Consider the following 26,473-nt stretch of genomic DNA (forward strand, 5'->3'; position numbering starts at 1 on the left):
CTTGGTAAAAATAATTTGGCATTCCAAGGAAAAAATGAAAAGATCTATCAAGAAAATAATGGAAATTTTTTAATTATAATTGAAATGATTGCAGAATTTGATCTAGTAATGCAAGAACATGTTCACTGTATTCAACATGGTGCAATCCATAATCATTATCTTGGACATAATATACAAAATGAAGTGACACAATTATTAGCAAATGAAATTAAAAGTAAAATTATAAAAAAAGATTAAAGAAGCAAAATACATTTCAATTATACTCGATTGTACCCCTAATGTAAGTCATCAAGAACAAATGACTCCCATACTAAGATGTGTGGATATTTCAATAAGTCCGATAAAAATAGATGAACATTTTGTGGAATTTTTAAAGGTAGATAATACTTCTGGAAAAGGACTTTTCAATGAAATTATAAATGCAATAAAAAATCTTGAACTTGATATTAATGATGTACGTGGACAAGGATATGATAATGGGTCTAATATGAAAGGGAAAAAACAAGGGGTACAAAAAAGAATTCTTGATATAAATCCTAAAACATTTTACACACCATGTGGTTGTCATAATCTCAACCTTGTCCTATGTGATATAGCTAATTCTTGTCCTAAAGCTATATCTTTTTTTGTAGTATAACGTATATACACACTATTTTCTTCTTCCACAAAGCGATGAAAATTTTTACAAAATAATGTGACAGGTTTAACTCTTAAGTCATTGTGACAAACACATTGGGAAAGTCAAATTGAAAGTGTGAAAGCAATAAAATTTCAAGTTCTAGAAATAAGAGATGCTTTGTTACAATTGGCAAAAACAAGTGAAGATCCCAAACAAAAAGTGAAGCTGATTGTTTAGCAACATATGAAATTGAAAGTTTGAGTTTTTGCTAGGTATGACTATTTGGTATGACATATTATTTGCTATTAACTCTGTCAGTAAAAATTTACAATCGAAAGACATGTATATTGATGTTGCTATAGATCAATTAAAAGGTCTCATGTCTTTTTTAAAAAAATATAGAGAAGATGGATTCACATCTGCTATGAATTCATCTAAAGAAATTGAAACAAAAATGGAAATAGAGCCTATATTTCATGAAAAATATATAATTCGTAGGAAGAAATAGTTTGATGAGAATGTCAATGATGAAACAACACAATCCGCTGAAGAATATTTTAGAATTAATTATTTTTTATATATAGTAAATCAAGCTATTTCTTCAAATGAAAGTAGGTTTGAACAATTTCAAATATATGAAAATATTTTTGGTTTTTTATTTAATTTTGAAAAACTAAAATCACTAGATGATGATAGTTTGAAAAAAAAATTGTCTAAATCTTGAATGTTTTCTCTCACATGAAACTTATTCTGATATTGATAGCTTAGATTTATTTAAATAAATGAAAACTCTCCAATTAATGTACTAAATTATATAAAGAGGCTAGAATCTTTTCCAAATGCATGTATTGCTTTCAGAATATTACTAACTATACTTGTAACAGTTGCTTCCACAAAAAGAAGTTTTTCAAAGTTAAAATTAATAAAATCCTATTTAAGATCAACTATGCCACAAGAAAGATTAAGTGGATTAGCCATATTATCAATTGAAAAAGGAAATGTTGGCGGAACTTGAATGCAAAAATTTAATTAGTAATTTTGCCTCTTAAAAAGCAAGAAAAATAAATTTTAATTGAAAAAAAATATGAATTTATGATTTAATATAATAAAAAGCCCCGTCTAAAGCTTTCGCCTAGGGCTTCCAAATTCGTTGAGTCAGCACTGTTGGTATGTGAAACTACAATCTTAAATTATTATTAGTTTATTGATTCAGTTTTAAAGAAAAAAAAAAACTTTAAAGTTCCGTAGTTATAATCATTTTATTGAGCAAGACTACTTCACGCGCATGTTAATATACAGCAAATTCATCAACAATTCTAGGTTATTTTTTCTTCAGAATTAGTTTTGTCACTAACAAATTGATAAATGTTGTTATTGATTGATGTTGCTGAGGCTAATTAGAAGAAAGGCAAGATCGGATCAAAGGAGCGCGAAGGCCTAACATTGATCACAAAATGCAGCCAAAATTGGCGCCGAGACTAAGATGATAACAACTCAAAGGCTAGGAGAAGCCCAAAAGAAGGAAACTAATGTTAAGACCAGAGTGGAACTATATAAGAACCAGAAGGAAGCTGACTTGGCCGAGTCAAAGGCCGAACTGGCAACAAAAAATGCCAGGTGGTCTCAAGCTTCTCAGTTGGCGAAAGTGGAGTCTACAAAGGCAGTGGCCCTAAGGGAGGCTGAGTTGCAAACTAAGGTGGAGAAGAAGAAGGTGTTGAATCAGACTGAGAAAATTAGGGTAGAATTACTGAGCAAGACAGCTGTGGAGTATGAGACTAAGGTATGTGACACTACTATAATCTTGTTTTGCCTTTGGTTTTTTGTGTTTTTGATGTGTTAGTTTATGAGTTTCTCCTTCAATCATGTGAAAATTTGGATGGTTTAGGTTTCAAGTAAAGAAAGAGGATTAATAGGGCTTATAGATAGAGCTATAGTTTGGAGGGGTTCCCACACACCTCTAATTTCTAAAGATAAAGACTTAATATCTGTCACACCCCAAATCCAAAAGGGTCTAGTGTAACGCCCCAGGTACCAAAAAAAAAAAAAAATTATGGCTCACATATGTGACCCCACCTACCTCTTAATTCCCCACCACTCATTTCTCTCAAAATATCTCTCCCTCCCTCTTTGGCTGGCTAATTCTCTTCTTCTTACTTTGTTCTCTTTTTCTTTTCATTTTCTCTCAAACACTCATCTCTATCACTCCCTCACACTCTCCCACGGTACCTACTCCATACCATCATCTCCACCATCAATTTTTTGGCAAGGTCACCGAAAAATTCTTAGGAACCTCTAAGCATCTTCCTCCCTTTTCCTTGAGGTAAAGACTTCTAATCTTTTTGATGAGTTTTATGCTTTTGCTAGAGGTTCCTTTTATCTAAGCTTTGAAAATAATATTTATGTGATTTATGAGATTTGGAAGTGATATTCATGTATTTATATGTATGAGTTTTGTATTGGTGGAATTATTTGATGCGTGAGTTTATAGTTTTTACAATGGTGATTGTCTAAGTGGTGAAGATTTGGGGGTTTTCGCTTTTTAATGTGAAATAAACGGTAAATATAATTTTTACTAATTATTTGAAGCTAGTTAAAGATTCAAATTGTTTGTATTGGAGGATATTATGATTTTTGGTATCATGGGTCTCTTGTTGACGTGGTATAAATCTTGTGGGAAGTACTTATAAGCTGTTGAGGTTTTGATGTTAGAGATAATATCTTGAATGACTTTATAAGTTTATAAATGGGAGTCTATGCCTTGTAAATTAAATTTTTGGGTGATTTTGGAAGTAGGATACATTACTTGTGAGGTTAAATACTTAGGCTTGCCTAATTAATTTGCAGTTAGATACAATTTCAAGCTTTATGCTTATTGTGATAAGTTTGCTTGATATTGTTTAGGTTCTACCTTATCTCTTAGCTTTTTAATGGGATTTTTGGAAAATAATCATGTTTCATAAACGTTCTTTTTGGGTTAAACACGTTTTTGGAAACTACTTATGGAAACTATATTTTCCTAAAAACTATTGTGTCGTAACCTTAAATGTATATGGCTATTTATGAATAGTGCATCATATTTGGTAATGTATATGGGGAAATGCATGATTTGTTAGCATGGAAAAGATAAGCATCTTTTATAAAATTCTTGGGAATGGATTTTATGGATTTATTGCATTATTTGTAAATTCTAAAGATGTTTTGTCTTGACTTGTGATATTTGGGAAATCGATAGAAAATCTTATTCACAAGAAATGATTTTTAAAAACTTGAGAATCTTGTGAATATATTGGGTATTTCAAAGGTTTGTGTGAAACTACTTGAAATTAAACTGTGTTTTAATTTCATGTAAACTGTGAACTTTTTATGTTTTTACCTTTAGGCTGTGATATGTGATTACTCGGTGATTACCCAGTCAGATGCCATAGTCTTTGTGACATTTGTATCTTGGCACCTTGTCTTTGTGGCGGATTGATGCTTTTATGGCATAACTGATGTCTTCATGGTATAACTGATATCTTCGTGGCATAACTTGATGTCTTTGTGGCATACCTAACGTCTTTATGGCGGTTTGTCATGTGGCATTGGGTTGGATTTTTAGGTTTTAAAAGGTTGTTTTGATAGCTCACAGTAAATAGTATATAGTTTCATGCTGAAATATTTTGAGAAAGCTTGGTACTATATTCTTTTAATCATTCTTGTCAATTTATTAAGAAAAATGGATTTGCATGATCCTAATAGAAATTCCCAAATTATAACATGTTTTGTAAATTGTTCATCATCATGAAACTTGCATTTCCCCCACTCCTATTAATTATGCTATTTACTAGGCTCTGTCTCATCCCATTCTTTTACAAACTTTTTCAGAGTAGGCAACGATTGTTTTGAGACAGGTTTTTGTGCCTAGCAGTAGTTAGACTAACTATTGATGAATGTTAGACTTTTGTTATGGTGATCTTTAGATGTATATCCTAGAATAGGCTTCACTCATTCTTTTGTATTTGATAGTAGTGATGGCTTTTATTCCCATTGATAGGACAAGTTGATGATATGTAATTATATTTATTCAGGCTTCTATTCTTTTGTAGCTAATGGTAATTGTATTGCATAGAGCTCTGACTTACTTTAGGAAGTATTGTTAATGAAATTATTATGATAGTTCTTGATGTTGGTACTTGACATGAATTATTTGCAATAAATTGTCAAAAAGGAAAATATATAGGTACCTTTGAGATATTTTTCTCATGCTTTAGACCCTTTTGGGTTTGGGGCGTGACATCCAAAGCATGAGAAATAAGGTACCTGTATATTTTTCCTTTTTGACAAATCAATCTAAATAATCCATACCAAGTACCAACATCAAGAATTTTCACAATAATTTCATTAAAGATACTCTCAAAGTAAGTCAGAGCTCTATACAATAATTATAAGGACCATTGGCCACAAAAGAGTGGAGGCCTGAATAAATATAATTACATATCATCAGCTTGTCCCATCAGTGGAAATAAAGTCATTAGCACTACTATTAGATACAAAAGAATTTGCCAAACCTACTCTAGGATGTACATCATTTAAATATCACCGTCATAGAAGTCCAGTCTCCATCAGTAGTTAGTCTAACTACTGCTAGCCACAAAAACCTGTCTCAAAATGATTGTTGCATACTCTAAAAAAGTTTGTAAAGGAATTAGATGAGATGGAGCCCAATAAGTATCATCAACTTGTCTCAACAGTGGGAATAAAGTCATCACCACTACTATTAAATCCAAAAGAATTTGCCAAGCCTACTCTAGGATGTACATCATCTAAATATCACCGTTATAGAAGTCCAGCCTCCATCAGTAGTTAGTCTAACTACTACTAGCCACAAAAACCTGTCTCAAAATGATCGTTGCCTACTCTAAAAAAGTCTGTAAATGAATTAGATGAGACAGAGCCCAGTAAGTAGTATAATTAATGAGGGTAGGGAAAATGCAAGTTTCATGATGATGAATAGTTTACAAAGCATGTTCTAATTTGGGAATTTCCAAATAAATTCTACAAAACCATTTCCAAAAATAATATGACAAGAATAATTAAAATGATACGGCATAAAACTTCTCAAAATGCTCGCATGAAACTACATACTATATTTTGTGACCAATAACAATACAATTTCAAACCCAAGGCCACATGCCAATGCCGATACAAAGATAGAACTAATCTGCGATCACAAATACGGAACTAATCTGTTGTTACAAAGATAGAACTCATCGCTGACACACAGTCGAAAATAAATGTGCCGTCACAAAGACAAAACTCATCGCCATCGCAAAGACGTAACTCAATAACCATCACAAAGATGGGTGCTAAGATATTAATGTCATACAGACTATAGTATCTAGCTAGATAATCATCGAGTAATCACATGTCATAGAACATGAGTAGAATATAAAGAGCTCACAAATTGCCTTTAATTCAAAATACGTAATTCACTTCCAAGTAGTTTCATAAAATATTTGAATAGCCAAGATATTCACAAGGTTCTCAAAGCCTTCAACTCATTTCTTTTCAAAAAGATTTTGTATTAACTTCCCAAATAACATAGGTCAAGATAAACATCTTGATATTTTACAAATAATGCAATAAATCCATAAAATCCATTCTCAAGAATTTAATCAAAGATGCTAGTCTTTTCCATGCTAAAAAATCATGCATTTCCCCATATGCAATAAGAAATATGATGCACTTTCAATGCTTCATGCATTTTCCATAAATGATTAACAATAATAGTACACATATTACATTTTAGGAAAACCATGAATAATGTTCCAAAATGGGTTTAACCATATAATACTTTAGTGTAATAATGATTCCATTTTAAAAATCTCATTAAGAAGCCACTTACCTCGCAACCAAAAAAAGCCTAATTTTCCAAGCTCCTAATGAGATTAGCTAGAACCTAAACAATACCAAGCAAATCTATTACAATAAACATAAAGCTTGACATTGCATTTAGCTATGAATTAGAGATTGCTAACTAAGCAATTAATTAGGCAAGCATAGTATTTAACCTCAAAAATAATGTATTCTACTTCCAAAGTTTCTCAACTAATTTACAAGGTATAGACTCCCATTATACTCATAAATCATTCAAGGTATTATCTCTAATGTCAAAACCTTAACACCTTATGAGTAGTTCCCACAAGATTTATATAATATCATCAAGAGACCCATGACACCAAAATCATAATATTCTCCAAGACAACAATTAGAATCTGTAACTAGCTCCAAATAATCAATAAAAATTATATTCACTATCTATTTCATATTAAAAAGCCAAAACCCTCAAATCTTCACCACTTATATAACCACCATTGTAAAAACTATAAACCCACTCATCAAATAATTCCACCAACACAAAACCCATAGATATAAACACATGAATATTACTTCCAAAACTCATAAATCACATGGATATCATTATCATAGCTTAGATTAAAGAATCTAAAGCAAAAACACATAAACCCACCAAAAAGATTAGAAATTTTTATCTCAAATAATAGAGATGAGTGAGCCTTAGTTTCTTTCTATAAAGTTTTCCGGTAAACTTTGCCGGAAAAATGATGGTGGAGGTGGTGGTGAGGAGATGTACTGGTGGGAGAGTGAGGGAGTGTGAGAGAGGAGTACGTGTATTGTGTTTGAGAGAAAAAAATGAAAAAGAAAAAGTGGAGAGGACCCTAGCTAATTGACCGGCCAAGAGGGTGAGACATGAGGTGATATTGATGAGATTGTGTGGTTAAGGGGAGTGGTGTATGTGGGGGTTACATGGGCTTCTCAAAAAATCCACCACTTTACTTTTTAGTTTTTTTTTTTTTTTTAAATTTTTTTAAATTTTATTTTAAGGGCTGGGACATTAAAATATCACTTCACTAAAATGTAATCAGTAATTGAATGATACTTCCTTAATATATCATTTTGTAGGACAACTTAGAATACATTAAGATATCTTTTTCGTATTTAGTGTGGGGAAGTAAGCTTCACCATTTACTAGTTTCATAGTCTATATGAATTTAATAATTGTATACCTTTTTGAATTATAATATGACTGATTCCAATCTTGTCTTTAGAAATCACTCACCCATTAATATTAAGATTGATATTATTTGATAAAGAATACAAAATTTCACTTCAAAAAATAAACAAAGCATGCTTCTACTTCTAATAAAAAATAAGATAAAGAAAATATGCATGGTAATACTAGTTGCTATGTTATGTTATTAAATTGGTTCACTTTATGATTTTATGTTTATATTTGGGTCTTACAAGTCTTGTACACCATCCAAAAACCCATGATAAGGAATGGATTTTTTTTGTTAATATGTGAAACATTGATGATATAGGTTCAAGAGTCAAATTGGGAACTATACAAGAAACAAAAAGCAGCAGGAGTGAGGCACAAAAAGCTGGGAGGCATAAAAGGCAAGTGCAGACGCAAATTTCTATGCCCACCAACAAATTGCGAAGAGTGAACTGTATGCAAAGAAGAAAGAGGCTGAAATGAATTATACTCTCCCAATGTAGGAGCCCCTTCCTCCCGACCATCCCTCGAGTCCTCCCTCCCTTCCTAAGGGCTCTTCCTTTCACTATCTCTACAAACACCCCTCTGTACTCACCTCCAATCCCCATAACCTTCACCCTCGACCTCTTTTCAATGGACTAGAACTTGATTTAGGGCCTTCAACATCTTTGCCTCACGAAGGATGAAGAAGTGGACATCCCTATCACAACCATGAACATAATAGACCTCATGGAAGAATGTGCTCTAAGCCTTTTTGGCAAGCTCCTTTCAGATAGGCATTAGAATCAATGAGCCTTAAAGAGCACCCTTAGAGCTGCCTGGAAAATGGGTTCTGATCTAAGAATAGTAGATGTTGGAAATGATATCTTCCAGTTCAAGTTCACCTCAGAATATAAGATGGATGGGTTGAGAGAAACGACCCTTGGAATTTTGACAATAACTTACTGCTCCTGTGCAGATAGAGGAAAAGCCTTTCAATCTCCAACATAGACTTCACCCACTCACTTTTCTGGGTTCAGATTTGGGGCCTCCCTTTTTAGAACTTGTCTGAGGACGTTAGAAGAGACCTGGGGAACAACTTGGCTTGTTACATTGAGACCGATAAGTAGTCATGGCTATTCGAGCAAGCATGATTCATGAGAATCTGGGTCGATTTACCATTCAACAAACCTTTTTGAAGAGGAGGCAACATAGTAAATCTTAAAGGAGAGAAGATTTGGGTTACCTTCAAGTATGAGAGGCTCCCCACCTTCTGCTACCAATGTGGATGGCTCGATCATGATGAAAAACATTGTCCAAACCACCCTTTCACTCCTAAATCTCCCAAACAATATGGAGATTGGATGAGGGTAAGTGGAAACCAAAAGGTTAGCTTCAAAAAATCCAAATCCCAAAACAGATGGGGTTTCAATGAAGAGCAATCAGGAAAATCAAGTGACAGATCAACCCCGGCGATGGTAACCTCATCAAACCCAGATTTAGAGCGACTAGCAAGGACATAAATTCAAATTTGCAATCAAAACGGAAAAGGTGCAGTGCTCAAGGCAGTTGCCGGGCCTGAAGGGACAACCTCATAGGCAGCAGAAAATCAGGGATTTAACCCGACAGAAAATGTTGACATGTTGCCTAGATTGGAGGGCCCCCCACATGATCCGCACAATATAGGAGCCTCGGGTAGAGATACCAAAGATGAGTCCTCACTTGTGGGCCTTCCTAGTTCACCCCTCCATGAGGCCTAAGAGATCACTAGTCCTCTAAAGCCCATAATTGAGATTATAAGCCCCATGGAAAATCCTGAATCCCCATTTGGCCCAAGCCAAACTAAGAAGCCCAAAGGCAAAGGTAACTGGAAAAGGATAGCTCGGGGAAAAGGGAAACGAGCCCAGGGAGTCTCTATGCAAGCAAATGAGAACTTGTTAGGGTCCAAAAGGCCAAGTAAGTTGGACTTCTCAATTAAGTTAGAAGAAAATCATCCCCCAAAAAGGCATTGCGTAAGCCCCCCATACAAGCTTAGTTGCCTTACCAGTCAGATTGGCGGTGGCTATTAGGCAGCAACATCGAGCACAATGAATTCCATATATTGGAATTGCCAGGGAATTAGGGACCCCCAAACAGTGTTTGCGTTGCCCAACTATGTGCGACGATGAAATCCCTATATCGTCATCTTGGTGGAGACTAAATCAAAGGTAAAGCATATGGAGAAAATTAAATTCAATTTGGAGTTTTCTAATGGCCTAATTGTCCCCAGTAAAGGCTGAAGCAGAGGCGTAGCCCTTCTCTGGTCAAAGGAAATCAACATAGAAATCATATCCTTCTCTCAACACCACATCGACGCCACAATCACTGATCAAATGGAGATTTATTGGTTTTTATGGCCACCTAGAACCCCATATGAGGAAGGAATCCTAGAACGTTCTCACTTGTCTAAATGCCCAATATTCTTTACCTTGGTTTTGTTGCAGAGATTTTAATGAAATTTTATCTGTGTTTGAAAAATTAGGTGGAGCCCAGAGATCACAAAGGCAAATGGAAGGCTTTTGTGATGCCGTGAATGCTTGTGGCTTCCAAGACCTTGGCTTCTTAGGTCCAAAATTTACATGGTGCAATATGCAAGAAGGTAGCAACAAAGTCTACCTTCGACTGAACAGAGCCTTTGCCAACTCAAAATGGCTCAGTCTCTTCAAGGATGCCAGGGTTGACCACTAGCTGAGTCCACCTTAGACCAGTGCCTCCTAAGAATTATAGACTCATGCTCCTTGCCTCCAACCAAAAAACGTCGTTTCCATTTTGAAGCCATGTGGGCAAAGAGAGAAGACTGTCAAGAGATCATTGAAGCTACTTGGAATTGGGGCAACTCATTGAATACTCCTGAAGGAATTGCTTCCAACCTTAGCCATTGCTCTTCAGAATTAACTACATGGAATAAAAGTGTGATTGGTAACATCCCAAGAAAAATCTAGGAAAAGAGGAAAGATCTCACTGCCCAAGATCATGATGGCTCTCATGGAGTAGCAATTAATGAAATTAGGAAAGAAATTAATGACCTTCTGGATAGTGAGGAGATTTTACGGCATCAACGCAGAAAAATTCATTGGTATAGAGAGGGAGACAGAAATACAAAATTCTTCCATGCTAGAGCTTCTAACAGAAGGAAGAAGAACACTATTTTGGGCTTGTGGAACGATGAAGGTAGATGGTGTCATGACAAGGACAGTATCTCGGCTACTACACTAGCCTACTTTGAGAAAATCTATACTACTATCTCACCTAGTGGTATCCGGGAGATCACCAATGCCATCCCTACACAAGTAAATACGAAGATGAATGCCGAGCTCACCAAAAACTTCACCAGCAAAGAAGTCACAAGAGCTCTCCAGCAACTCCACTCTACCAAGGCCCCGAGACCTGACGGTATGTCTGCCATTTTCTTTCATAAATATTGGAGCTTTGTGGGTTCTGATGTCACCACCATGGTGCTAAATGTACGTACTTAACCTTAATATGTCTATAGTAGAACTTAACAAAACCAACATCTCCCTTACTCCAAAATCCAACAACCCCACTAGAATGACAGAGTTTCGGCCAATCAGTTTATGTAATGTAGCGAACAAGCTTATCTCCAAGGTTTTGGCCAACCGCCTTAAAGTCATCCTCCCCCATGTTATCACAGAGAACCAAAGTGCCTTTACCTCATAAAGGTTGATCATAGACGACGTATTGGTAGCATTTGAGCTCATGCACTACTTGAACCATAAAACCGAAGGCAAGGAGAGCTTTATGTCCATTAAACTAGATATGAGTAAGGCGTTTGATAGGGTGGAATGGGGCTTCGTCAAGGGTGTCATGGAAAAATTGGGCTTTGATAGGAAATGGGTTATCCTCATCATGCAGTACATCTCCTCAGTCTCATACTTAGTGATCATCAATGGTGAGGCCTATGGCAACATCACCCCCTTTAGAGTCCTTCACCAAGGCAACTCATTCTCCCCTGGACTTTTCCTCCTTTATGTCGAGGGTCTTTCTGCTCATCCACCAAGCAGCTAGGTACTAATCACTCAATGGCATGTCCATTTGTAGGGGCTGCCCTACAATCACCCACCTTTTCTTTGCTGACGACAGTCTGCTGTTTTGCAAGGCAAACACTTCGGAATGCATGGAGTTAATCAACATCCTTAATGCCTATAAAAAGGACTCAGGTCAAAAAATCAATGCAGACAAGTCATCGGTCTTTTTTAGTCCGAACACTCCCTCTAAGGTTAAAGAAGAGATCCTGAGGATTCTTGGTCCAATGCAAGACACTAGGCATAAGAAATACCTTGGTCTCCCCTCGCTAATAGGGAAATCAAAAAATCAGGTGTTTACTAAAATTAAAGAGAGGGTGGGGAAGAAGCTGGCTGGCTGGAAAGGAAAGTTTCTCTCTATCGGGGGTAGAGAAATTCTTATCAAGGCCGTTGCTCAAGTCATTCCAACGTATACCTTAAGCTGCTTCCAATTACCTTAAACACTATGTGATGACCTTGAACGAATAATGATAAATTTTTGGTGGGGCCAAAGGAATCAAGAAACAAAATTGGCTTGGGTAAGTTGGAAGAAGATGTGCAAATCCAAGCTCTTTAGCGGTATGGGCTTTCGAAATCTCCAAGCCTTCAACTTGACATTATTAGCCAAACAAGGGTGGCAGATTCTCTCAAACCCCAACTCCTTAGTGTCACGGGTTTACAAAGCAAAATACTTTCCCCACGGCGATGTCTTGAACTCTAAGAAAGGCAGTAACCCAAGTTAGGAGTATCCATAATAGTTTGGAGATTATAAGAAAAGGCACTTGATGGAGGGTGGGAAACGGCAAAAGGATCCATATTTGGGAGGATAGATGGCTCCCAATTCTGACCACCCATAAGGTGATCTCCCCCCAAAACCTTTCGACAACTTCCCAATGGTGTCCTTACTCATCGATGAAGATATCAAATGGTGGAAATCAGACCTTGTAAACTCCCTATTTCTTCCATTTGAAGCTAACACCATCTTCAGAATTCCTATTAGCTACAGTCTTCCGAAGGATAGTCTTATCTAGTTGGGGAACAAAAGTGGATCTTTCACTGTCAAGAGTGCCTATTACATTGCTACTAAGGTGGTTGAACAATGAGTCGGGGGAAAGCACATCTAACCACTCAGACCCACCTTTTTGGAAGAAAATATGGCAGCTCAAAGTCCCACCTAAGGTAAAAAAATTTGGTTGGCGTGCCTGCATGAATGAACTTCCCACCATGTACAATCTCCATTGCAAAGGTTTGAACTCTCCTGGGTTTTGTCCTTTATGTGATAAAAGTATGGAATCCACTTCTCATGCCCTTCTACATTGTAATCATGCAAGACAAACTTGGGCCTTGTGGTAGGACTGCCCGATGGATATTACAGCCACTGAAATGGACATTATTGACATCGCAGGCCAATTCATCGAGAAAGGGACCTTCAGGGAGCTGGATATCTTCTTCATGACTACTTGGACCATTTGGGGAAATAGGAACCAAGCCATCCACAACGATGCAGGTATCCCTCCATTACAAGCGTGGGAATCAGCAAGAAGAGTCTTACTTGATTTCAACAATGCCTGCATCTAGCCCCCCCTAACGCAACCTACTCCCCACCATAAATGGATAGCCCCCCCGCCCCCCCAAACTAGGCTTCTTTAAGGTTAATGTAGATGGAGCAACTTCAAATAATGGGAGGAACTCTTGCATAGGTGTAATCATCAAAGATTGCTCACGCAACCCCATCAGAGCTCTAAGCAAACCCCTTCCATCAGACTTTTCTGCCGAGGTGATTGAGGCACTTTCGCTTCAGAGATGCAGATTTCTCGAGCCATCTTCGAGTCAGACGCTTTATCAGTGATTCAATCTCTAACCTCAGGAGACTTAGGTGGTGAGGTTGGTCATATCCTTCATGATATCAAGTCTTCTTCGCACTCCTTCCCATGTTATTCCTTCAAGCACTTGAAAAGGGACGGCAACAGAGCAGCCCATGCATTAGCCAATGAAGCTAAACTCTCAGGTCAAACTCAGATATGGAAGGGTGTCACCCCCCTCCCATTCAGCAAATTCTTAGGGATGATTTGTTGTAATTTCTCTAGTTGTTTACTGCCTGTTTCCTTGCTCTGTTGTAATTCAATTTCAAGTTGGAATGATACTCTTCCAAGATTACCATTAAAAAAAAATGAAAAAAAGAAAAAAGAAAAAAAAAAAAAAGAGGCAGAAGGGATCACTGCACTCGCACAAGCTGAAGGCTTTTACTTGAACACCCCATTGAAACAACTGGGAGGAAATTATACTTCACTAAGGGACTACATGATGGTCAACAAGAATGTGTACCAGGACATTGCCAGGAATAATGCTCAAGCAATGAACGGAATGCAGCCCAAAATAAGTGTTTGGTCCAACGGAAAAGGTAGTGAAGGTTCATATGGGCCAATGAAGGATGTTGCTGGGATATATTATATTTAGCATGTTGCCACCATTGCTAAAGACTGTGCATGAGCAGGCTGGTCTGCTTCCGCCGGCTTGGCTAGCCACATTGAATGATGCTACTCAATGAATCTAATTAGAGTGTTTGGTTTTATAGTACTACGAAAACAATGCTATGATAAAACTTGCTAATGTTTGTTTAGATTGACTTTTATGTAGAGGGCAAGGACCATTGTGTAAACATTATTATTATTTTTTATTATTAGTATGCTCTTCTTATATATCAGTTTGTTTGGTAGTTTATTCTCCACTAAAAAAAAAAAAAAAAAAGCTTTGTTTGGTAGTAATTTAATTTGAGCTGATATGGATCAGTTTGCTACTTTCAGTTAATTTATGGCACCTTTGGCTTTGTTGTTTAATTTTATCAGTTATTATCACATTACGTAATGTGAAACCGTTGAGGCACATGTATGAAATAAATTACTTTTAAGTAAATTTCTTAGGCTCTCGGCCCTTGGGCATTCTCTTAAAGGGCATTTGGTTTGCTGATGCTACATCAAGTGTAATGCTATATTTTTGTAATCTTAAATTCATGTAATGTGATTAAAGGAGTGTAACATTATAATGTTTGGTTCATTAATTAAATTCCCATCACATTTCAATATAACATTGCTTTATTTGGTTAATTTCTATAAATGTTCTCTGAAATAACTTTACCAAATTTTATAAAAAAAATTTATAAGTAACCAAAAAATTACTAATGAAAAACATTTTTATATTTTTATTTACTTTCCTCCACTTTCTCACCAATCAAATAACCAATACAACTTTTCTCAAAAAAAAAAAAAAAAATAATAATAATAAAAAACAACCAATACAACTCAAATTAGAAAAAGAAAAATTCACTTTCTCATCAACCAAATAATTACAATCTTCCATTTCATAATAAAATAACCACAAAACATCCAAACTACAAGTGTGTTTGGGAAGTGATGAAAGTTGAAACTTATTAAAGTTTTTAGCTTATTTTTGTTACTATTCATGAGTTTCATTGCACTTTTTGGTACTATTCATGGGTCTCACTATACTATTCAGCTAGTTTTTAGTTTTTATTTTTATTTTTTTACAGTATTTTCAACAAAAAGTTTTCAGTTTTAGCTAAATAAGTTGTTCCTAAACAGACTCTACATTCCATTTTTACTTTCCCATATCTTTTCACAAACCAAACAACTTAGATCTAAGACAAATCAAACAAAATTTTCTCAAATCCTCCCACCTCCACCACCACCGCACAAACCACCATGAGTGATTGTGTCAAAGCTCCCAACCAGCTCATTCATCACCTCCTCCATGGGTCCACACCTGCACCACCACAAATCTTAAGATTAATTTAGCTCTGATTTGGAACTTTCTTCATCTTGATACCTAGCACTACCAAATCGAAGAAGACGATGTGACAGAAAAGAAAGAAAGGGATTAAAATTCACAAAGCTGGAGAGAGAGAGAGAGAGAGAGAGATCATCAATTGTGGTCTGTGATGGAGGGAGTAGAGAGAGAGAGAGACGGCCATGGATTGATCTAAAGAGAGAGTGACTAAGGTTTCAACTTTGAATGGGATGAGAGAGAGACTAGGGTTTGAATTTGATGTGTGTGTGAGAGAGAGAGAGAGAGAGAGATAGAGAGAGAGAGAGGAGGCAAGGGTTTGATAAATTTACATTAGGATAATTTTGTAAATAAAATTTGAAAGCTCGTAAATGTGTTGAAAACACAAGAGCAATTTAGACCCCCCAATAAAAGTTACGGCTCGATAGATTTTACACTAACTTAATACAAAGTGCGGAAAAGTGTAAATGCAAGCGGATGAACAAAAAGCTACTCTAATCCATAAACTAAGCAACACAGCAGTATAATGGAATATAAAAGAGTAGGGAAGAAAGATGCAAACACAGAAAACACCAAGACGTGTTTTCGAAGAGGAAACCGAAGAATTCGGCAAAAAACCTCTCCGCCGCCCTCCAAGCGGAAATCGATCCACTAGACAATCAGTTGGGATACATGGGTTAGCAAGAGACCCTCCAAGCCTAATCTACCCGATGCACCTAAGCCCTCCAAGCTCCTACTCCAACAAGGCTTCTTGGAACTGTGTCTTGTCTAGCTCTCCGAATCCCGCAACAAGCTCCATGTTGCATCTGCCATTCCAGGCTTCTTCCAATGCTTCCCAGCAGCACCAAAACGTCACTCAACACACTCAAAGGGTGAGGTAAGTGTTTGGGCTATCAACCTCTCAATGGTATGGAAATGGAGAGGGAAGAGTTGAGGAAATACCACAAGCAAATGTATAGAAAAAGGTGGGGATGACAATCTTTAATTCCCAATGTGTTTGACTAGGGTTTTCTCTTTGAAGCTCTGCTTAACATTTGTGGGTAATGAGGGTATATATAGGATAGGTGCAAAATGTGTGAGTCAGTCAGTACAGGCTGGTAGAACAGATTGTCTCGCGGGTGTCTCGCGGGAAGGCCTTACCCGCGAGATACTCGTGAGACACAGCTGTCTCCACCTGGCCTGACTCTTCGCATTCTAGCATGTGCATGGCACATGTTTCACTTCGCGGGAAGCTAAGTCGCGACATACTCGCGAGAATCCTTCAACCTCCAAATGTTTGAGTCTTCACACACTCTCTCTATCACACAACCCTTACAACAAATCCCACAATAAATACAGGGTATAAACGATTGAAAATAATTACAATCAAATTTGGCACGGAATAAAAGCCAACAAAATACATAGTTGTAAATAACAACTTTACAAAATTTATTAGTAAGATTATCATCATTTAAGAAGGTGATATAATATATTTTGAAATCTTAGATTGTGGTAATGTTAGAAAAAAAAAATCAAGTGAATCAAATACCTTAATGTCACATTACCGTAATGTACATCACATCAAGGGCACATCACGGTGAACCAAATGCCCCCTAAGAGTTGTATGATTCGGGGTCAAAGAAATGAAACATATCCCCCCCCCCCCCCCCCACCTTCCAATCTCCCCAACCAAAAAAAAAAAAAAAAAAAAAAAAAGGAGGGAGATTTGGCACCAAAGATTGCAAGCTTGAAATGAAATAGAAATATAAATAGATTTGGTTGGTGATCATCAACGAGCAGTAGCTTGAGTATTTTTAATTTTTTTTTTTTTAATCATGCTTGAGTCTTTGAAGAGAGAGAAATTTACCTAAATTTTCAACTTGTCATTTAAAAAAAAAAAAAAATTAATGAAGCCCACGTGACATATTATGAGACAAATAATAATAATAATAACAATAATAATAATAATAATAACAATAACTAGTCGCTAACCCGTGAACCCGTGCGATGCACGGGAAAGTTCTAAAAAATGCTAAATATTTTTTTTAATCAAATTAAATGCATTTTTTTTGTCAGGTTGAGAGAAATTTAGTCAACTTAAATTAACCTTTTCACTTTGGATTTTAAGTAATAACTCACACAAAAACGAATATACAAATTTCATTAGGATTTGAGCTAGTCAACCAAGGTAGGCGTGTGTGTGTGTGTCTATATATATATATATATATATAGACTGACCTTGTCAAATATTTCTTAATCTGCTAACAAAGCAAATTATTGCTCATTTGAAGCAATTTACAATGTTCATTCTAGGCAGAAGCTTACATACTTTTTATTGTTGTGATTTACAATTTGAGTAGATGAAAAATAATATGATGTTCTATCTCTGGTTAATGCCTTCACAACAAAAAGGGTAAAATTTCAAATCAAAAGATTACATATCACATTTAAAAGAAACACTAGCAGAAAGTAAAATGTATGACATGCACTAATAACAAATAATCATAATATTCAAAGAGTTTTGTATATCAACAACAAAATCTTACTAAATTGCTGGGGCAGCTTCACTAACTATATTTTATCAATAAAAATAATTTTCTTCATAAGACTTGTTTAATTTATCATATTAAATATGAGAAAATAGGTGCAAGCATATTGTTGTTGACTCTACATTATATCAAAAAGAGTCTCTCTTGGATTGCTTCATTCTTCTCTGTGCTCTACAACTAAAGCTCCCCCATCATAAGCTTCCTGCCTTGCAAAACTATGCAGACAAAAGCAGAATTCCAGAATTTTTATTTTCTACTTTTGTAGCCCTCAACAAAAGTTAAGATTCATGATTTTATCAAAATCTTGCATGCCTTTATTATTAAAATTCTCAATATATACACCATTAGCATAGATACAAATTGATTCGAAAGCAGCCTTATTTTAAAAACACCATAATGCAAAAATATCACCAATAAATAATCGTAATATTTGAAGAGAGATGAATGAAGCAAAATAAAAATAATTAAAATTCACAAAATGAAGAACCAAATATCAAGAACATAGAGGGAGATTGTTGGAAGCAGAATTAACAAACCTAGCATAAATTGTTAAGATTTTAGACTCGATTGGAAAGGAAGTAACTCTAAAAGTTTTAGCTCACCAAGCTTTCTTGTGTTGTTTTATACCTCCTGGAGCAAGGATATCAAGGGAGTTACAGGATGAGCGGATAACAGACTAAACAAATTGGCATGTATATCAACCATCAATAACACCCAAAATTATAAAAATCTAAATAGATTAAAATGTTAGATTGAGAAAAAACTTAACTGTTTATTTATAACTACCAAAAATGTTTAAGGATTTCCAAAACTACTAAATTTTGTCAGGGTTAACAAATTTTATACACCTATGGGAATCTAATTCTTTTCAATCTAGTCAAAGAATTAGATAAGCAAACAAAAAGAATAGAAAGATATAATATATGTTTTCAAAGTTTTCAAGGGCTTTAACTAATTCCTCATACTTATATTCTTTTATCTCCACCTCTACTTCTACTTTCTCCACCACTCGTGCACCTTTTAAAATGCCAAAATAACCCAACGACGTCGTTTAATGCAATATCTTTTAAATTAAAGCATGGACACAATAAAAATGAGTGAAAAAGATCATAAATTTATGTAAACATTCAAAAATTTGGGAATTTAGATTCAGATTCTGTAATTAGAACAAAACAGTCGGGTATATTATCTTAAAGGTCCTGTCTAACACAGAACAGATTGGGTTGCCGAGCTGTTTGGTTTTTCCTTTACAGATGATGTACAGTAGCTATTTTTCCTTTCTTTCCCACTAACAAAAGTAGCATTGTTTATGAGAAAAGTTTGAGTTGAAGCCAAGAGAAGAATAGTTATGGATACAAAATATTCAAGGGCAAGTTGTATGATTGAAAACAAATATTTTACCTTCCAACCATTTAAAAGAAATCTTTTACCTTCTCACAATGAATTATTGGAAAAACAACCAAAAACATTTGTAATGAGTATAACAATCGCAATAAACAATATGTTCCAACTGTTTAAAAGAAATATATATATATATATATATATATATTTTATTTTCTATAACGACTCAGCTGAGCTAAATATACTTTTTAAAATGAAAATAGTCTAAAAACAAAAGAGTCATTTTTTTTTTTTGGTTTCTCTTTTTTCTTTTATTTAGCAAGTAAATAGAATAATGAACAAATATATATTATAGATAAAACTATCTACATCAGACAAATAGTGCAATACATGTATTAGTAGTGCAATACATGTATTTGTAGCAAAGCAGTAAATGATCTTATTAATGGTTTTATATTGATTATTTATATAAAACTTTTATGCAACAGGAACTTTTTTAAGATTTTTTTTACATGTAGCTCTTTATCCAAAAATGAAAGTCGAACCTACAAAATAAGTATTTTTTTCTTTTTTTTTTTTAATTAAAATAATTTGTAAAAAACAGAATAACGAAGATCAATATTAGTGTAGTAAATGACCACCTAAATCAAGTTAATACCTACTCACAAAAACAACAATGAGAGAATTAACTCCTACATCCTTTGCAACTCCAAGCACGCAAAAAAGAAAGTAACATAATATATTTTTCTAAACCCAGACATGGATCAATGTATTTCTGTTTGTGTGTAGTACCAAAATGTTCAATTTCTCATAGAAAAGAGGTACTGGCTTTGCAATCTTTAATAGTCGAAAACTGATTCACATGCTCAGGTGCATTATGATTATAGAGGTACAGAACTACAGAGACTGCAATCTTTAGGAGGCAGCAAACAAATGTGCAAGATCTAGAAGACAACATCAAAAACAGGTCATTCTAATCGTTAGTAGTTGGAAACAGATTCACATGCTTAGTAGCTAATGTGATATTAGAACTAAAATCAAAAGTCATATCAAGCATAATTTAACATGAAATAAAAATTGCAAAGTGGAAACAACATTAGAAATTAAGATACCATAAACAAAAATGTAATCAAAAGAAATCATAATACCGTCACTTAACTGGGAAGAAGCCCAAGTTTGGAAAACCCTACTAAAGTATTCGATTTGTACCACAATAAGACATAGAAACAATAAATATATTAGTAAGTATACGAAAAATTGATAATCACAATCAAATTCAAAAATCAAATGGAAAGACATGTCAATCTCATTGTCCATAGGACTGTTTTTGTAAAGAGAAATGCATGTTTTAATCAAATTTTAGAGAAACAAAATAGAAAAAAAAAAAACAGTTCTTGACAATATCTGAGAACCTTAAACAATCATATATTATGAACATTCTTTGTTAACAAAAAGAATTTTTCTTTCAAAAAATCACATGCCCAAACATAAGCCTAAATTTTTTATAAATCCAAACATAAGCCTAAATTAAAACAAATTCAGATAAAAAATGATATTAAAAACTCCAGCAACCTGAAACTGAAACAAACCCCAGCAGTAACCCAAAATAAATTAATTAAACAAACCCGAGTAGCAGCCCATAACTATCTGCAACACACAGCCCATACATATCACTGAAAATTCTGAAACCACAATCTACAACAATATGAATTAATTTTTCAGCCAAAATAAATTAATCATCAGGCCGACTAGGAAGAAGAAAATCAAGATACCATAAACAAAAATGCAATCAAAAGAAATCATAATACCGTCACTTAACTAGGAAGAAGCCCAAGTTTGAAAAACCCTACTAAAGTATTCGATTTGTACCACAATAAGACATAGAAACAATAAATATATTAGTAAGTATATGAAAAATTGATAATCACAATCAAATTCAAAAATCAAATGGAAAGACATGTCAATCTCACTGTCCATAGGACTGTTTTTGTAAAGAGAAATGCATGTTTTAATCAAATTTTAGAGAAACAAAAAAGAAAAAAAACTGCTCTTGACAATATCTGAGGACCTTAAACAATCATATATTATGAACATTCTCTGTTAACAAAAAGAATCTTTCTTTCAAAAAGTCACATGCCCAAACATAAGCCTAAATTTTTTATAAATCCAAACATAAGCCTAAATTAAAACAAATTCAGATAAAAAACGATATTAAAAACTCCAGCAACCTGAAACTGAAACAAACCCCAGTAGTAACCCAAAATAAATTAATTAAACAAACCCGAGTAGCAGCCCATAACTATCTGCAACACACAGCCCATACATATCACTAAAAATTCTGAAACCACAATCTACAACAATATGAATTAATTTTTCAGCCAAAATAAATTAATCATTAGGTTGACTGGGAAGAAGAAATCAAGATACCATAAACAAAAATGTAATCAAAAGAAATCATAATACCATCACTTAACTGGGAAGAAGCCCAAGTTTGAAAAACCCTACTAAAGTATTCGATTTGTACCACAATAAGACATAGAAACAATAAATATATTAGTAAGTACATGAAAAATTGATAATCACAATCAAATTCAAAAATCAAATGGAAAGACATGTCAATCTCACTGTCCATAGGACTGTTTTTGTAAAGAGAAGTGCATGTTTTAATCAAATTTTAGAGAAACAAAAAGAAAAAAAACAGTTCTTGAAATATCTGAGGACCTTAAACAATCATATATTATGAACATTCTCTATTAACAAAAAGAATTTTTCTTTCAAAAAATCACATGCCCAAACATAAGCCTAAATTTTTTATAAATCCAAACATAAGCCTAAATTAAAACAAATTTAGATAAAAAACGATATTAAAAACTCCAGCAACCTGAAACTGAAACAAACCCCAGCAGTAACCCAAAATAAATTAATTAAACAAACCTCAGCAGCAGCCCATAACTATCTGTAACACATAGCCCATACATATCACTGAAAATTCTGAAACCACAATCTACAACAATATGAATTAATTTTTCAACCAAAATAAATTAATCATCAGGCCGACTCTTAGGACTTTCAAAAAAAAAAAAAAAAAAAAAAGAAAAGAAAACCATTAAATCGATACTATCTCCACTATGAAACCGATCAATATTTACAATATTTTCTTACAAAACCTGTAGAATTTGAAATCCCTAAATCAATAGAAAACCTAATTGAAGACATATAATTAAAACATAACTTTGAGGCTCTGTTCCATTTAAACCAATTTCAATCTGAATTTTAACCCATATCAATCAAATAAAATTGAAACTCGAAAAAGATCAGATTGGAATTCTTCATACCTGAAAAATCGTCCAACATCAGAAACGGAAAACGATTCAAATTCTTCAAGTCAGTCCTATCCAAATTCTTCAACTCAGTCCTAAAAATTAAATGCCCAGAAAGGGGCCAAAAATAATCAATGCATAGATGATAAAAACTGAAGAACAAAATAACCATGAATCAAAATTGACATCAGCCAGAGGAGTTGTGGCTGAGAAAAGGAAGGAGCTGCATTGAATTAGAGAGTTAAAGAAGAAGAAGGAGATGGGAGTGAGCTTGAAATAGAGAGAGTTTGATCGAGGGTTTTGTTAGGGTTGAGTTTGCGTTTGAGAGATAGGTTTGAGATAGTTGCGGCTGAAACCCTACAGTTTGTAATTTGTATTTGGTGGAAAAAAAAAAAGATTTATTATTATTTATTTAAGTATTGCTGACGTGAAAAATTGTGGGAGTTTCAAAAGTTTCGGGTTTATATAGATATATAGATAATAATAATAAGAGTATGAGTCACATTAATTTTTTTCATCAATTACTTAACGATAGAAACCTTTTAGATACAATACCAAAAAATTAGGGATTAAATTGACATATTTAAAAGTTTAAGGACCAAATTAACATACATCATAAACATTAAGAACTAAATATGTAATTAATCTGAATTCCTACCGGTGTAAGTATAATAGTAAGACTTCAACTGGGATTGGGATTGCCTTTTGGCGGCTGGTCTGATAATTACATATACATCCCTTGTCTTTCTTTCTTTATGTCGGTCTTAGGGTTCTTGCAATTGTGTTCGTGTTCCTCACGACTAGTTCTCACAGTTCATCAATATGGAAGCCTCACAACCAAAACAGCCTGAACCGCAAAAGAAGAAAAGAGTCCGAAAAACATCATTCAAGCTGAGAAACCCGACTCTGAAGAAGAAAGCCATGGAACTCTCTGCACTGTGCGACATCCCAGTTTGCGTGATATCTTATGATGCGGCTGAAGGGGCTGATGGCAAAGCTGAGACGTGGCCCGAATGCCGAGACGACGTGAAAGCCTTGATTCACGACTACAAAAACTACCATGGAGTACATAGGAAATTTTCTCTTGTTAATAAGAAAAAAGGGTACAAGGAAATCAAGAAGAAAGATGTGGATTCCAGCCATAAACACAAGCCAGAGGAGTTTAAAAGGGTTTTAGCCATGTGGAAAGCATGGCTTAATGAACAACAACATGATGAGAAGTCATTGGAGAGTTTTTGGACTTTCTTTGACTCTATGGTTTGTACTATGAACAAGAGGATAGAATTGCTAAGGATGAAAAGGAATAGTAACTATGAGGTGGGAAGTAGTAGTGGTAGTGGTAATAGTGGTAGCGACAATAATAGAATTCGTGAATTTGATTTGAACAACTGAGGATATATATTTCACACGCAGTGAGCCTCTGCCTTAAGCCAAGAAATTTTGGCTCCAGAGGTTCAATTTAATTTCAAGCAATTAAGTATTTGTTATTTTATCTTAAATATTTCAATGTTTTTTTTTTTTCCTAATTGTCTGATTTTGTGGGCAGTACGTACAGTAGTAGTCTTTTGTGTTGATTCTTGATTTTGTGAGCAACAACAGTAGCCTTTTGTCTCAGTCCGGCCGGTTTCCCTTTTAAAAAAAAAAAAAAAAAAAAAAAATTAATCGTAGGGTCAGCCTTAAGAAGGTTTAGTTCAGAGATTGGTTGTTATGTTATCTTGATTCAAAGTTTTTCTTCAATTGTTTCTGACTCGATGTGGGTATGATATGTGGTAGACTGGTAGTCTTTTGTGTCAATTTGATTTCTGATTTTGTTTGATGCTTGTTATTTCCTTTTAAGTTGGCAATTCCCTATTTGTGAGCTACAGTATTGTTTCTTATTCAACGTGGCCAGTACGCTTTTGTTTCAGTTTTATTTCTGATTTTGTTTTAGACAATTATATGTTTACATTTTTATTTTAATTGTAAAATGTAAACAATTGTATACGGTTTGTTCAGTCTACAACATAAAGTGAATATGAATAGTAAATTTAAAACATAATTTTTCTTTTTTCTAATGCTTGTCATTTTTGTTTTACTTTGGAAATCCCCTAACTTGTGAGCTATAGGTTTTGTGGTACCGTAGTATATATGCTCATGCTGGTAATTAATTATGGCCACAATATAAATGATTCCCATTGAACCTTCCGATTCCAATTTTAATTTTATGCTCCATATTCACATCAATTAGGGTTGTGCATTTTGTCAGGTCAATAATTTGTTGAAATTATATTAATAATTAGTAAGCCACTTGACACCTAATTAAAGTTATAATTTTAGGTAAAATAAAATAAATATATTAGTAACTAATGAGTCACATGATAACCAAGAATTCACCTGAGACCATAACATGATCACAAAAAATTCACCAAAACATAAACCACACCATCGATTAAAAAAAAAAAATTGAATGTAGAATTTAATCTAAAATATTTAAAGAGATTGATTTTTTAATTTATTTAAACCCAAACAATTGAGCTAGATTAAACATGTGGGGTCAACCCTACAAACCAAAAGCAAGCTCCACACAGCATAAAATGGAAAGGCTAAACAAGCTCTATGCATTATAGTTCTTCCATTTCTCAGCTTCTCTACTGGTTTTCTGACTTAACCATTGAAACCTTCTTGGAGGTGGCCTTGGTTGATTTGAGGTCTTCTTCTTTAACAAGTGACTGGCTTTGTCAAGTAATTCATCACATGCCATTCTCGAAGTAGAAATTTTGATGCGGTTCCATTATCTCCCAAATTTCTCCCACCTACAAAACCCACATATGAACCTAGGGGAAATGGATGATTACTTTGTTCAAATGAAGCATATCAAAAACTTATAATCGATGCGTGGATGTGTCTCATGGACAAACTACATCATAATCGAGACATGTTTGTAAGAATATTAGTATTGGCATAGTTAAATTTTTAGTCAAATCCTAAGTTATAACTTAAAGAAGATAATTTTTCAATAATCATTCTCTCATTTCTATTTCTCTCTCTTCCCACACCGCGGCCACCCACACTTTTTCTCATACCACCTAACCTCCCAAACATGGCAAGGGCGAGGATGGCTCTTCAAAGGAAAGACTTAAGATTAACCATAAGGCTTAAAACAATTCAAAACTCAAGATTCAAAAAGAACAATACCCCTTAATCCATAATCTAATCCTTATTTCTTTGTACAACAATTTAACAAAAACCCAACTCATCTTAACTCAATCAAAGTAAAAATCTCATCTTTCCTACTCCAAGGCACAAATTGTGATCAGGGCATGAATGCAATGATTGTAGAATGTTCCATTGTGAGTTGTGTCAAGATGGTTCTCTGATGTGGGAGAGAGAGAGAGAGCAATAAAACAAAATTAATTAAGATAACTACAAGTTACAATGCTGGTTAGAATCAAGGCTGGCTCAATGTTTTTGGGCATTGCAACCAATGTGGTATGCAACATGTGTTTGAATGATAGATTTGAAATTAGTAGATCTGAATTTTTTCTCTACAAGTCTCTATGTTCTAATAGAAAAACAGATCTAGAATACTATTTTTGAAAGTTTCCTCTTGTTCTAAAGAGAGTGGATTCATAATGCTCACTTCAAGAATTAATTTTAGATCTATCATTCAAACACATGTTGCATCTCATCATTGTATGTTAATGGGTACTTAATGATCATTTAGAATCTAGAAGGCCGGACTCTATCTGGGCAAGGTAGGTGCCTAACACCTCATCTTGTAACCTAGC

General features: G+C 34.5%; 1 protein-coding gene and 1 pseudogene across 1 annotated transcript; both read left to right on the forward strand.

Annotated features, from left to right (window-relative positions):
- The first annotated feature begins 1,984 nt into the window (after window positions 1–1,984).
- On the forward strand, window positions 1,985–14,264 carry LOC112004512 (flotillin-like protein 3; annotated as a pseudogene).
- A 9,264-nt stretch (window positions 14,265–23,528) lies between these two features.
- On the forward strand, window positions 23,529–24,098 carry LOC136070122 (agamous-like MADS-box protein AGL103). Its single transcript, XM_065779552.1, has one exon. The coding sequence runs from the start codon at window positions 23,529–23,531 to the stop codon at window positions 24,096–24,098; it is 570 nt and encodes a 189-aa protein (XP_065635624.1).
- The last annotated feature ends 2,375 nt before the right edge of the window (window positions 24,099–26,473 follow it).

Source organism: Quercus suber, unplaced genomic scaffold, assembly GCF_002906115.3.
Source record: "Quercus suber isolate HL8 unplaced genomic scaffold, Cork oak 2.0 scaffold_211, whole genome shotgun sequence".
NCBI lineage: Eukaryota > Viridiplantae > Streptophyta > Magnoliopsida > Fagales > Fagaceae > Quercus > Quercus suber.